The sequence below is a fragment of the Xiphophorus couchianus genome, chromosome 6 (assembly GCF_001444195.1).
Source record: "Xiphophorus couchianus chromosome 6, X_couchianus-1.0, whole genome shotgun sequence".
Classification (NCBI taxonomy): Eukaryota; Metazoa; Chordata; class Actinopteri; order Cyprinodontiformes; family Poeciliidae; genus Xiphophorus; species Xiphophorus couchianus.
In genome coordinates, this window is record NC_040233.1 from 17,438,696 (window position 1) to 17,454,300 (window position 15,605).

Here is a 15,605-nt window from a genome sequence, read left to right on the forward strand (position 1 = left end):
ACATCCATCTTTGTCAGAATCCCGCTGGGCCGCTAATACCTCTTAAACACTTGGCTGGCTGGCAGCAGACAGCTTAGGAGACCTGTGCTGCGTTTAGAGATGCCCCCCTCCAAATTCCCCTCCCATCAACCTGTGATTCCTCCAGTCCTGCGATTGAAGTGTTTAGATCATTTGGCCCCATCAAATGAAAAATACAGGCAGCATTTTGTGTCTAATGAGACAGCCCAAACTTCCAAAACCAGTCCAGCAGTTAGACGTGAACCGTGTGTGTGGCCTTGTTCCTCTGACAGTATGTTAGTGGTTTAATTTACAGGCAGTTAAAGCGGAGCAGTGCGGGGCTATGCTGATGTATGTAATTGACTGAACAGGCTATCTCTTGATCATTACAGCTATTACAGGTCACCGGGGCAATCTATGAATCTATGAATCTGTTGACTTACAGGAGAAGGTGAAATAAGGCAGACAGTTACATTAACAGGGTAACGGCTCCAACTCATTCTGAGCAGCGGAGCAGAGAAGGAGTGGGAAAAGGAAAAAAGGAGGGAGGCAGCCAGAGAGTGGAAGAGGGGAACCTTTAATTTCGCAGTCAGCCAAGCCATCTACACAATCACCTTCTGTTAATTCTATCTGCTACATCAATTAAATTGTTTGTAGAAACTAATTGAATGTGGCTTAATCACACATCTTAATAGCTTTGCACGCTTCGATCTGGCTGTTAATTCCAGCAATAAAATGAAATGAGAGCGCTCACTGGGTAATTAGCGAGGAGGCTTGGGAAAGAAATGAGTGCTTTATGACACGGTAATAAAGCAGAGGAGCCGTTGGGGGGACGGCAAAGGCCGAGCTCGCCTCTATCTGTTTTTTTTTTCTGCTGAGCCTGATGATTTTCACCTTGGCTTCCCACATTTGGGAAGTAGTCACTTTAAAACAAATCAAATGGGCAAATTGAAAAAAAAAAAAAGACCGAGACAGTCTGCATTCATTAAGCCCAACATCTTGCTATTTAGAGGAACAGCGTGGGCACAGGTGATGTATAATGGCTTTACAATCATTTTTCCACCATCACACAACCTTAGTGGAGGGTCTAAGGTGGGTTGTGAGTAATGGAGATGGAAAGTGAATAGTCTTTTAAGTTGTTTTTCTTCCGTAATTCTTGGATTCTTCTCAGTGGCCCACTGTGTGTAGTTAGTCAGGTGTCTCATCGAAGAATGTCATCTTATTCCTGTTGTTTTTTTTAATGTCCGTAGGACTACATGCAGAATGTGCATGGAAAGGAGATTGATTTGCTGAGGACAACAGTGAAGGTACCAGGGAAGCGACCGCCCAGAGCAGTGGCCACTGTGGCACCAAGCGCGAGTCCTAAAACCAACGGACTAACGAAGGATCGCAGCGCCCTGCAACTTGGTATTGGAAACATAGGTCAGAGTCCCTGCTGAATTAGAAATCTAAATGGCAGACTATTTCATACAACTTTGTTTATTTAGCAGTTGATATCAGAGGCACTATGTCCAGGATATCTGCCAACTGGAATTAGTTAACTGGTAAAACTGCCTAAAACCCTTACAAATTATAATTTAAACATTTATAATTTAATTTAAAATTTAACAAAATTATTTCTGTGACATCAGGAGAAATATTTTCTGTTGATAAATAATTAAATAAAATAGATAATGGTTTCTACAAATGTCTCATAGATAATACATTCAAGACACAAATCGGCAGGCATTATTAATGGTCTTCTCCTTACCTGCAGTATTGAAACACTAAACAGGCGTCTTTATCCAACTCATATCTTAGCCAGGTCATCATTAACTTTAGGTGCAAGTCAATGATAAAAAAAAAAAGCAGGGCTCAACAGTCTGTGAAAATCATGGTTTGGTATGTTACTCTGTTTTAAAGTAAATGTGGCTGCAATGATAACAGCATGTTTAAAACCAAATGTTTTGACAACAGAATTTAAGGTCTCACAAAAAGTGTGACATGGCAAATTTGAACTCAGTCCTTCCAGAATTTGGGGACAAGACAAAAATCAGTGACATGCAGTGAGGTTCATAGCTGGTGAAGCACTGGCTTAATCATAATCATATTTACAAATATAGACCCCCTGCATGTTCTTGTTTACATAGGGAAATTTCGCGCATGCGGACAACGCTGGAGGGCAAAAAGACAAATCTTTTACGTCATGCATACGTAAAAGCATGCATGCTGCTGCGGTAGAATAATTCCGTAAACTCAATCAAACTTGGACATGTAGATATTATTAATTTTGTGCTGTGCTCCACAACAAATGGAGAAGCCGTTAAAGTACAACTCAAAACCACTTCTTTCTCGCTCTCTGTATCAGCGCAGCTACGTGCAGGCTCGTTGCCATAGCAACTGACAACAACGCCACAAAAAAAAAAAACATTCAAATATTTCCCACACAAAGAGTAGAACATTCAGTCTGTTGCAGTAGTATGGTTTTGGGTTTGATGCTCATTTTGCGATTATTAATAAGTGATTGCTGTGGTAAGAGGAGAAAACTATAAATATATCGCTGCACTTGACTATATGGCTAGCTCCATGGCTAGCTCGATATTACTGTCTCTCTCTGCATTTGTGGAGTCACAATGTCTGGGATCATGAGCGCCCCCTGCCATGAGGCAAGAGAACTGCCTGCCTCACCTCGAATCTGTTCTCTGACGTTTATGATCGCTCCTTAGCACACGAAACACGTTACACACACAGTTGGTGACAAAAAACACTGTACACTATATCCATAAGCTAAATTATGGAAAATCAGTTCATATATTAAATGTTTTTTAGCCATTTTATTGGCGACGTACAGACAGGAGGAACATTCTCCCATAGGGTGGCAGCCAGTGCAGTTAGCGAGAGGTTGCGCAATCCCAGGTGAGGCTCAACTCGCTGCTGCCTCACCGGCTGCGCTTCCGAGCATTTGAATGGGAAAATGCGAAAATTCAGCGATTTTGAAGAAATAATAATCAGAATTGGTTAAGCTACATGAAAAATAGGTACTTTATAGTACAAACCACTGGGTGAAAATAGAGAGATAAATTATTTTATCGTTGTATATTATTTTTCCATGATGACAGGGGAGGCCTTTCAGGACTTTCCTGAAAGTCCAAACATACAAACCTTTCATACGCCATCATTTACACTTTTTATCCTTAAAAAATATGGATCAGTCTTTAAATACCCTAAAATACCATTGAAATTTGCTTTCAGTGATTTGATTTCTTCTTTCTGTACATGATGATTGCACAAAACTATTCAAACTTGTGGGTTTTTTTTTTATTATTTGTTTTATTTTTTAAATCAGTGCCCATTCCTATCCACCTTATTCCTGGGAGACCAGGAGGTCAGTCCTGCTGACCAGGAACGATCTGTTGTCATAATCGTTCCTGGAAACGAATATGGGTCTTACTTCCGGCGCCCACCGGAAGTAGTGGTATTTCACTGAAACTTGTCGGGTTTTTTGCTAATCTATATTCATGATAGAAGTTACATTTCTCTATTTGGTTATTGTACAATATTTAGTAAAACTTGTTTACGGACACGCCACCTGCTATCAGAGAGCTGTTCAGTACAGAGGACCGCAATTATGAGTTTAATCACGTTAAGTTTTGTAACGGAATGACCGTGAATTAGGAGCGCTGCTAGCAGCTCGTTTCTCTGAAGAACTGACAGTAATAAAGAAGAGAAAAGAGTGAAGCTGGTCAGAGTTTTAAGCTGCCGTTTTGCGCCAACAGTGTAACAGCAGAACTACATATTAGGTTGGTGTGATGTGAATTTTATTTTCGTTTGAATTTAAAAAAGTGTCGTAAGATGCGCTTTTGGAGCTCGGGTAACTGTTCTGCTGTTCGTAGCTGTACTCTAATAATCAGACCAAGTTTAATTTGTGGCAGCAACAGGTGTGTTTGACACCAACGGTTGTACTTCAAAACAAAAAGGCAGAGTTTGTGATAAGCGGTAGTTTTCATCGCCTGCCGACAGATAAAGAAACAAAAAGAATTTGGCTAAAAATTCTAAACGTGAAGAGAGAACCCAAAATGCTTTATGTGTGCTCGTTTCATTGTGTGGACAAAAAGCCAATGGAAGAAAACCCGCATCTGCATCCTAAACAACTGATTCAGTGAAGAAGCTACATATGCTAGTGCGGGTTATTTGCGGCCATTTCTTCAAGTCGCCATCACTCCCCGCAAAAGCTGTAGGTTGCGGTAAAACAATACCGCCACATTTAAGCTGAGATAGCTGGTGTTCCCACGTATTTTATAGCCTAAAACCTCTGGCGAAAGTCGGTTAGCGAGTTGCTAACATGTAAACAAATGGCGCTTCCGGTTGCTGAAGTCGCGTCCATAAATCATGCAAAGTCTCATGGGGGCTAGGAATAAAGTGGATTAGAAATGCTGGTAAAGTGGCTGCTAAGCTTGAGGAATAGCTGTCTTGCAGTCAGGAGGTTGTGAGTTTGAATCCAGCTCCTTGCCATACTAAACCTCGAGTTTCCTACCGACCATGCTTTTATTGTGAAAGGGAGAAGGTGAGGTTAGAAGACACCAACGGTTGTACTTCATTCTATTTTTGGTTTGGATTAGAAGATATTGAGAATAAAACAAGACTCAAATTATATTTCCGTCTTTTTCTGCTGACTTCCACATTGGTGTATGAATTTATCGACATTTAGGAGGGTGGATGAGTGAATGTGTGCTACAGAGTGCAGCCCATTTACCATTTTTCATTGTGAGAAATATTGAAGCTGTCCCACTACCCTCTCACGTTAAGTGGCTATTGGTGACTATACTGAATCTGTTTCCAGATGTCAGTGAGTATGAGTGGTTATTTGACTGGTAATTTTTCTTATCTTTAAACCCTATTTAAAAACTGACTTCTGGATGTTATATGATTACCATTATTAATCTGTTTAGTACTGTTCACTACTGTTCTTGGTAAGCGTTTCTGTGGTCTACGTATTTAGCCATTTAACATGTTGGATATGTGTGAAAGGGTCTGTCCTGTGCTTTCTAATTGATATGAAATTGATAAAGTACCAACTCTTTTACCTAGAACCTTTCCCTAAATAATCACACTCCTTCTGCTGATAGGTGTCTCCATTACAACACACTGCAACTTTAAATTACATGTGGCAGTAGTGTTCAGTTGTTCTTATAAAATTGAAACAGCATGGTGTATTATGGTGGACCTATGATCTCTTTCAGTCACTGCCTCAAAGAAATCACATGTTCAATCACTAATGGTAATCCAATTAGTCTTTTATTACTGAACTTACTTTATTCTGTGATAAATCATAGAAATTGCTCCCAACAGGTTAATTATCTGCATTGTGTAGGTTACATTGATGCAAATTAGTAATAATACTACTATTCTCAGTGATGACTTAATGACCACATATGACATATCTATTAATTCTCTTGATTACCGAGAAGGGAATTAAAGCATATTAAATGCTATGCTCATATTTAAGGAACGAAATAACAAAAAAGCATCTTTGTGAGTTAATGTGACACTGACCTGGTTACATGTCACCCTGGACTTTGCTTCCAGAGAGATGAAACACCAGTGTCTCCAAGGATTCTGGCAGGCATATAGAAGTGAAAGCAGAGATTGGGTGAAGGGCTAGAATTAAGAGTAATTAATACTAATTAGCGAAGGGAGCCCCAGAGGGAGGCGAGCTCCCTCATCAGCTGTGAAATAGGCAGTGTTTCCATCAGTCAGGCTAAAGCTAACCTGCTGAGGTTTGATGCAGAGCCAAAGACAGGTCACTGGGCAAGATCTTACCAGACAGGTTACAGTTAAACATGACCAAATGCTGTCTTCCCTTATTGGGTTAATCAATCAAAAGCAGAAGATTTAGGAGTTTACAGAGCTCAGGACTTTAACCAAAGGTTGTTTAGTCCCACAACCTGCTAACCTTGAGCTGTAGATTGAGGAGAGTCATGGAAAACAGGACAGGCAAGGAGAAACAGTATCAACTAGGATTTGTCTTCTCACTTTTTATGTTCTTTTTTTTTTTCAACCCAACTATGTTAATTTCCTTGGAAAGACTATCAATTTCTGCAGCAGGAAACAATGTGAGGGAGATTTGCCTTAATCTCCACTTAGGAAAAGAAAGGTTACAAATCACATCAGGTCTGTCTCTGGGTGGAGGACCCTCTTCTGATTATGCGATTGGGATTTTGATTTCATTAGACATGCAATTGATGAAGGGAACAAAGGGGTAATTTTTCATTCACAGCGTCTAAATCACATGCCTTGTCTTTGCCTTTGGTAATTCATTCATTCCTTAGATCTAAAGACCTTTATAATCACTGGGAGAAGAGGGATAGCGACAGAGAGCAGGAGGGGCGGAGTGGATGGTGGAGATGGGAAGATGAAGAGGAAAGGTTGAGAAGACACCGAGTAAATGTGAGAACGCATGCACCCGCAAGTTTGCTGGAGCGGCCAGGTTTAATTCCTCTGCTGGGTGCTGAGCGGAACCGTCTTAAATATGATCCTCGCTGTTAACATGCGTGCTGTCGTGTCATCGGCGACGGATATACTGTATCAAAGTATTAATGGGCCCAGTCAGTTCTAATCAGTCCTGTGGGAGAAAGAGAGATGCTCACCTCCTGTTTTAACGTCTCCTGACTCTGATTCACCGTCTATATCCACTTCATAAAGTGCTTAAACAGAATGCTGCTGAGCAGATTACAACTGCATATTTTTGCCAAAATCTGGCCTCTTGGAGGTGGTACTATTTTTAGATAAAATTAATTATTTTACTGTTAATTAGTTGAAGTGTCAGTTTTATTAATACCTGCTGTCATCAGTTTAATTTATGGTTTTATGTTGTATTTTCCCTATTGTTCTAATAAACCAATTTTTTTTTTCTAGTATAGGAATTTTGGCTAGAATTGCGATGATACACCTAGCTCCAGGACAGAATGATATGCTATATTAAATTCACATTAACAATTTTGAGCAATATCTGGGGAAAAACAGCGAATTTCTTTTTGTTGTTTTCAGAACCTGTGTTGTTACATGTCTGTAATCAGTAGGCTCAGGTACCTGCCTATTAAATTATCTGGCACTGATACAATAAAATGATCAAAAATTCATTTGACGCGATTTGTTTCAGCACACTTCTCTACAATTCAATTTGATTCAATATGTTTCAATTCAACTAAATTTGATTCAGTTCAGTGCCATTAGTGCAAGTTCAGACGATGGAAAGGATCATTTACAACTAAATGATCACTTAGTATCATTTCTACCTAAAGCAAAAAATTAACAGTTAATTGAGGTGATCTGCAAAGATTGGTGATCGGCAGAGATTGGTCTCATTGGTGATCGGTATCGGCAGCAAAAAACCTGATCGGAGCATCCCTACTTTTAAGTAATGGGGTAATGAGCTAATAAGCTTTTAGGCTTATTATCCCATTAATAAGCCTTTGAACATTAATAATTTTGAGCAATGTCGTTATTTAATCAAGTCGCAACCTGATGTAATGAAAAATGTTTATTGGCCAACTCTGTTAACAAAAGAGCTACTTTGTTTTCCGTTCATAATCAGAGCTCCTATGTGGGATCCATATCATACCCAAGTTGATAATTTTCTAGTTGCAAGTCGGAAAACTAGTTTGTTTGAGTGGCAACTGCTAAGCAATTAAAGTCTCTAACTATGCATTATGCTGGTAATAATAGCTAAGGAAATTTTATTAAACCAGTAAGAAGCACTACTAGGTGTGAACAAAGCAGTTGTTCTTACTTATAGTAAGAAAACATTAAGATATGTTTTCTTACTATAAGTACTATCAACACAAAGAAGGGTTAAAGTTGTTTTTTGGGCCATGTTTTTAGTGTTGGATGCACAACTGTGAACACAAATGTTTTAAGTGGCTTGTGGTGGGACTAGCTGCTGCAGCAGAATGGGAAATGGAGGGGGGCGGGAATGCGGGCACTGGTCGTGATGATGGCGGTGGATTACACCGCTGCAGATGATGTGTTGCCCAGCCCACATTAGCATGAATGCTTCATTATCTCACTTCTTGTACATAATGGCAACAACTCCACAGAGGGGTCAGGCCTCGTCATGGCTCATCAGCCCACTGACGGCCCGGCCTAAAGAGAAATGAGAAGCAAGGCAGAGCTGCTCCCCGCTAATCCATCGCCTCTACTTAACACCCCAGCCCCGGATAGCCTGCAGTAGACATTATATGGCTTTTGTTATCTCTTTATATGCATGACAATACAGTCCACAGTGGGATTTTGTACTTTGAAGAGTTCATTAGTGTTTGCAGAAAATGACTTAAAAGTATGTATCATTCGTATAAAAGAAGTTTGTTGCAGTATTTTCAACTTAAATCTTAAAAGTGTTTGGAATTTTAAAAAGTAAAAGTAACGTTGACTAATTTCAAAGCAAAATAATCAGATTTGTAGTAAAATTATTTCTCTGCAATCATTTTTATGATTAATTAATTAGTAATATACCAATTTATTTCCAGGAAACCCTACATGACAGTAAAAGCAAATTATATAAACTGTAAAGTTGTAATTCTCATTATTTCTGTCAGAAACTGCCATGTAGTTTTATGCTATGATTTTATTTTCTGTTGTTAAAATCATAAGGTTAGTACATAAAAAATCCTGCCAGAATTTTGTATTCTTTGTTTATTTTTTGTATTTAGATATATTAACAGAGCAGAACATTAACTTGCATTTTAGGTTCTATAACTAATAGGTTAGTAAGTCATCTTCTGTCCCAAAAGTGCATTTGCGTAAGCGGTATTTTAGAAGAATACATCAAATGTATTCTTCATTTTAGACAGACAACTTTTGCATTTTGCCTTTATGTTTTATCAGAATCAATGGCAGTGTATTTAAAAAAACAGAATGAAGTCCACATGAAGAATTACTACTGTTATTATTATTAAGTGTTACATTACCAAATTTGAACCATCAATGACTGGAATAACATAATCTTTGACAAGGCACAGCTACCAATTAACTTAGTTCATTTGTGAAATTAATCTGACTAAAGGCTTTATGTAGTTATGCATTTACATTTATCACGGGGATAACTGTTACAACAACTGACATGATCGTGCTGGTATGAAGTAATTTCCCTTGGACTTCAGTTTGATCATGGTCATTGTTGTTGGTGTAAAGTGTACTTCACTCAGACCTGGATGGATCTGTGTGTGCATGTAGTTCTCCTTTAATGCCCCAAGCTGATTATTTCTGTGCTGTAATTACATTATCCTCCCCTTTATGCAGGAGTGGTCTCTGGGGACTAATGGATACAGCCATGTATAATTCATTAATCATTAGCATCCAATTTGACAATTAGACATGATTGTTGAATTTTAAGTATCAGTCAAAGTTGCTCGGTAGTTATCTAATGGTTTTTAAAAAGAATCTAACTTTACTTTCTTTTTGTTTAATTAAAACATGTCAAATTTTAATAGTGGGCAAATTATTTAGTTTATAGCCAAAACGTCATATATTTATTTAGCAAATCTGGAAAGAAAATTATGTTACTGAGGTTTAAAAATCTCTATTATGTTTTTTTTTCTCCAAAAAAAAAGGATACAAGCAGACAAAAGAAGACTCGTTTTATTTGTTATTCATTCATAGTTCTTAAAAACAAAGTTTTAGATTTCCTTTTTATTCTTCCTTACTAAGTCCCCCTCTGACCCCCTTTCCTCTTCCTCTGCTCTGATTTCAGCATGCTAATTTACTCGGTGCTCCTCAGCATGATTCCCTCGCTCTGTCTCCCGTTCTTGCTGCGATTCTGCTCCCTCCCCTCTGGGACCTGAAGATTAATATTCCTGGGCCCAACAAGATAATTACTGATACTAATTAGACATGATTATGTGAATTTGATACACTTATTACTCTAGATAATGAGTAGGACATATTACCCTAACAAGCACCCGTGCCGCTTAGTTTACTTTACACACGAGCCACAGAGTATATTTTCTGTTATCATCACCTCAATCAAAAACTGATATTGTCTTGTAATTAGTAGATAAAAGGGGCTTGATTTGTGTTACCTGTAAGATAAAGCAATGTGAAGAAAATTTGGGAAATGTGTTGTTTCCCGTAATAAAATAGCAGAAATTTTAACCTTTTTTTATTTTCGATCAGCTTCACAAGATTGATTTGTTTTTGCAGTGCTGCTTTGATGCAAGCATGCATGAACTACAGTCATGACTTTTGAGGATAAAGAAAAATATTTAAGGAACTATTATTTTAGTTATCAAATAAATGCGTAATATTACGAAATGCCAAAATGCCACCATCGGTCCGAATGCACTCTCTGCCTTGATGCACGTCAATGAATTTCTCAGTGTAGTTGGGGTGTACGGCAGCAACTGTTCACATAAGAGGGAAAGGACCCCACACCGCACAGCCTTGCCCATGAATTAGTAAAGAGAGCCAGGCGTCCATGGCTCGCCTGATTGGAAGTTAGGGAGAGAACGCCTGCTGACGCCAGTGGAGATCGATGTGGCAGTCAGAGGGATGAAGCGAGATAATTAGCGTTCAGAGTGTATCTTGTTAATTAAGGGCTAATTAGAGGCAGAGGCGGAGGGAAAAGAGTTCCATGTGTTTGTGCCTGTGCAAGGGGAGGGGGCGGTCGGTTGATGGAAATATGTGTAGAAATAAGGTGACTGTGCTGGTAAGGTGCAGCTTAAACTACAAAAGGCAGTTAACAACTGCATAATATCACTTCATTACAAGCTGTTTGGATGTTTCAATTACTTTGGCTAAATTGTTTTCCTCAAACCAGAACCAAAACCAACAGGACCACTCTATGTATGTTTTGGTGATTGGGTATTCTCCTGGGAAACTCGTAATGAAAAACAACAAACAATGTTATTGGATTTTTGTGTTAAAATGCAAAATATGACATAGGAACATTAGTGGGGGGTTTTTCCTTGTGAGTGGTCAAGATGAGACAATTTTTGTAAAATGCCGGGAGATGACATTTGTTGTGAATAGGCACTATTCAAATAAAAGCTGAAATAAATTGAATGAGGAGAAATTTGAGTTTTCTTTTTTTATTAAAAGCAATTAAATGTAAGTAAAATCACTGTCTAAGAGATATTCAAATTTTCATGAAAGGCACGGGCCACTGTGACTGTAGAAGGCGCTGTTTCTTATTTACAGTTCTGTTTCACCTAAAAGAAAAAAGTAAAGAAAATGTGTCCATTTTTAACATATCACACATATATTTAAACACTCATCTTTACCATAAAATCTCAAGGGTATCAGAATATCAGAAACACACCAAGCCAATTTTTTGACTGGTTTTTGATGACACAAGACAATTACTGAGAAATACACAGAGTAGATACTGCTGTTTCTTTGCACCGCAACAATAATGTTCTCCCACATATTTTTCTGTACAAAACTGAAATAAATTAGAAATAACATAGAAAATACATACATATAAGATTTTAATTAGTTATGAGTGGGCAAAGTATTAAGAAGAAAATTTGTTCTGTTCTTTGTTCATTTACTGTACTACCAAAACAAAGTTGGAGCAGTATGAACAAAATCTGACTAATTTTCTTGCCTGTGTCACTTTCTCTACAGGTGCAACTCACTCCAACAGCAGCATTTCTCTGCAAGCGGGTGGGTCGTCGTTTGGCGGCAGTAAAGACGGCATGCACCAACGCTCCTTCTCCGTGTCCAGTGCTGACCAATGGAATGAAGCCATCAATACCAGTACAAGCAGTGGAGCCCGTAAGCACCCCATACTACCTTGAAAATTGATAAATGTCCCGCAAAGTATAGATGTTTACTAGTGAGTTATTCCAAGACTTAGGTCAAGTCTCTAATGAATAGTATTTTCACATTAGATAAATGACATTTAGTCTGCCTAAAGCTCAAAATGACTGAAGGATATTGATTAAAACCTTTTTCCATATGCCTTATTTAAAACATCAACACTGCACATCTTTAAGCTTTTAATTCAACTTCTAAAAAAATGTAAAAAAAAAATGTTCTTTTTTAAATATTATAAATGGAAGTGTACACTTATGTTAAGAGAAAAAAGCCATAGAAATAATCTTTTATTTTAGTAAACCAGAAGTCCATTTATGTTAAAAGTGATATCTTGGAAGCAAATTCAGTTTTTCTAGTTTTGATACCGCCCACATTCATGTAACACTGATCTGTTTGAGTTATCTGTGTGGTCCTTATTATGTTCCACAGCTATCATAAACAGATAACATTTCGAGGTCCACGAACATCCCAAACAAATCAAGCACACATTTTAACAGAATGTGTTCCTCTCTGTCAGAGTTGTGGTGTCTTCCTTGTTCTAAATGCTTTCTCGATGGTGGCATTCAATAAAAACTCACAAACTTGGAAGCTGCCGTTAAGAAACATCAACCACTGCTTTTTGTGAAATGTTAGCAATCATTAATTTGTATTCTGGGATTGTAAAAACCTAAATTTTGATGTTGAACTAAAGTAAAACAAACAAATTTTTAAGATGCACATTTGCATCAAAATGAATAAAAAACAGCCTTTTTAATTTCCACAAAGGTTTACATTGCAGCATGATTCTATAATTGCATCAGTAATGTTTGTGGCATGCTGGAGTAGCTCAATTAAAATCAAATTAATATCGGTAGTCCAGCTTGGTTAGTTCCAATTTGCTCTTTTTGTAGACTTTTGTTTATCATTTTTTTAGTTGAAGCATTACGTTTTCGGACAATTATTCCCTCAGATCTTTGGATGCTCTAGAGCCAGAGGAATTTTTGCTCTTTTTTATTTTTGGGCAGTTGCTATGATGTGAAGCCATGGCAACAAGGTGTTTTCCCTTTTTTTTCTCATTATTTTTACTATCTGAAGCAAATCCCCAAAAAAGTTGAAATGGAGGTTTTATGGATGTAGAATGGAACCAAAGAGCAGACAGAGGAGGAGGAAGTTGATTCATACAATTATATGAACCATATCCCGGTGTACAATATTGGGGTACCTGGTTTCAGACATGTTTAATTAAGTACAAGGTACATAATGCATCATCTACTGTTATATTGTTATATTATATATAGATTACTGCTGACCTGCTTGTTATTTATTGATATCTTTTACAAATTAGGACCTTCCTAATTGTCATACTGTTTGTGATAATGATGTTTTGACCTTTATTAAAACGAAACCTGTGTTGTCTATCTCGTAGTATCAATAGTATCAAGTAGGAAGTGTTTCTCTTTTTACCGGCATCAAGTTTGAAATTTTAGTTTTGTGACAACCTTATTGCATACACTGCAGTAAATCAGAGGAGACAATGTTAATGATTTCCTTACAATGCTTGAATCTCGGTCCTCGAGCCCGAGTTGAGTCTTTATAGCAGAGGTCTAATTCAGGTCTGAAGTCTTTGCTTTTGCAATTTAAGAGCGACTTGAATTTAAGTCGCAGATTCAAGTCCTGTGCAATCTCTGTTACACATGCCAAGATGAAAACAAACAGAAAGGATCTAGAGTGCAGCAGTGTAATTGAGCTTTTTTCGACCTTTTTTTTATGTAGATGAAACAAGCCTAATTTTCATGATTGTGTGATCAGGGCTGTGATCGCTGTGACCTTTTTGGCTGCTGCTCTTTGACAGAAGCAGCTTGTTTGGAGGAGGGGAACAGTGAAGGTTAACTTTCTGCCATCGATGCATCCCCACTTACTGCCGCCTTGTCAGTGTACTTGCGTATAGTAAGATAATATATTCACCAAATCTGACACCCCCCCAACCGAAACCATCCTGTCTTTACCTTCCATCTTACTCTCTGTCTCCACCCCCCACCCCCTCCAACCTCGTCTGTTTTCGTCTCCTTTCTTCCGAAGAGGAAAATGAATGCTTTTTGGGAGTACCATTCATCACCAGTTATTTCCCTCTCTTTGTGGTTGGCAGTAAAAAAGCACTTAAATGCACATCAACAGAATAACAGTCATTTCCATGCATGTTTGCACTCTGGTAGTTCTCATTAGCGCGGCGGCGGCTCCCCTCCTCCCCATGGGCTCCCAGGGGCCCCGGCAGTTTAAAGAGCGCACTTTACGAGCGCTGCTGGAGTCCAACTGCACGGCCCTCGTGGTTCCGCAGACAAGCCTGACTATCATTTGGAGCTGCCGAACGATCAATTCTGCCTGGACGCAGGCACTTCCATCACACCCCCCTTCCTCCTCTCCCCCGCGACTCCCATCAGCACCATGCCCAAAGCAGAATTACTTAGATTCGTGGGGTCCTCAAATAAATGAACACGAGTGTGTGTTGGCTGTTAGTACGTGCGCTTTTTTTTCCCACAAAGCATGCTTGTGTCTGTGACAGAAATAAAAACAGTTTTATAGTTTAATGTTTGCGAATAAAGAAGCCAAGCTGCACAGTACAAGTAGGACTTCCTAAACATTGCGCTGTGGAAATTAGGAAGAGTGGAATTTTTCCTTTTTCATATTTGTTAAACTGAAAAGCCCCTAACTATTAACATAGCTCATTAACCAGCAGCCAGACTTCAACTAAATCAGATTCACAATTTGCTCCATTATTTTATTTTTCTTCAATTATTTCCATGCTACTTTTAAGGTAACCACAAATGATCTTGAATGAGGCAAATGAGCTGAAAACAATAGCAGAAATGTGCCAAATGACAGAATATGGTATATAGGAGAAAAAGTGTTGCTGTAATCAGTGCAAAGTCAGTGCAGACAGTTAAAGACTTTTACACTAAGATGAAAGTCTTTGGGGCTTAAAAACTTATATTCCTCCTTTCATCTCCACAGTCTGAATTAAGGCAGCTTGCAGAACCTGTGGTGTAAAATGTGACTGGCCTATCAGAAAACATAAACTTGATTGAAATGCAGCTTGCTTATCTTTCATCCTAAGGTGTCTTCAATAATCAATAGAGGGTGTTCCACTGTGAAGAGGGTACTCGTGTTTTGCCATTAGAATTGACTTGAACCAAGCCCAATCACTCCATTATCCTTGGCGAAGGTTGCAGGTTATAACCTAAAATGTGATGCAAAAACAGCAGATTGATGATTCACAGGAGAATGAATGCATTTTAGCCAGGTAACCATTTCCATATTACTTAAAGAGGGCTCTCATTTGTAAACGTACTGATGCAAAGGCAGAGGCAGGGTTAGGAGCATCTCTTGAATATTGAGCACTGCTTTTTTGATTAAATCCCGACCCAATTTTTTTTATTGCTTCTACTCATAAGGATGCTCATTCTTAATGTGCTGAGAGCTTGTTTAGATGCTGCTCTCTGTCATGTGCCTCAATCTTTCGAACCTGGATTAAACTCTCGCAGTTCAGTCATCTGAGCATTGTCATAGGATTGCTGATGGCGGTTACTGAAGTCAGGGTCAAGGAGTGAGTAAAGTTAAGTTCATCAAAAAAATCTGAAAAAACGCAGAAATTAGAGAGTAATTGCACAAGATTTTTTAAAACCTAAAGAATAGCCTCAAAGTTGATGTCTCATAGGCTGAGTGGTCTTTAATGGTGCATGGACTGCAGGATATTATAGCCTTATTTGTGTCCTTAAATTTGTCTGGAAATTGTTTTGATGTGATTTGTGCAGTACGAGAGAATTGGATTATTTTATTTT

At 38.4% G+C, this 15,605-nt stretch overlaps 1 protein-coding gene across 2 annotated transcripts in view; it reads left to right on the forward strand.

Annotated features, from left to right (window-relative positions):
- agap3 (ArfGAP with GTPase domain, ankyrin repeat and PH domain 3) overlaps positions 1 to 15,605 on the forward strand; it is a 143,590-nt gene that overhangs the window by 91,641 nt on the left and 36,344 nt on the right. For both annotated transcript variants that reach the window (XM_028021857.1, XM_028021856.1), the window contains exons 11-12: positions 1,248 to 1,419; positions 11,599 to 11,748. In XM_028021857.1, coding sequence (XP_027877658.1) covers positions 1,248 to 1,419; positions 11,599 to 11,748 — 322 coding nt within the window. The remainder of the gene's footprint in view (positions 1 to 1,247; positions 1,420 to 11,598; positions 11,749 to 15,605) is intronic.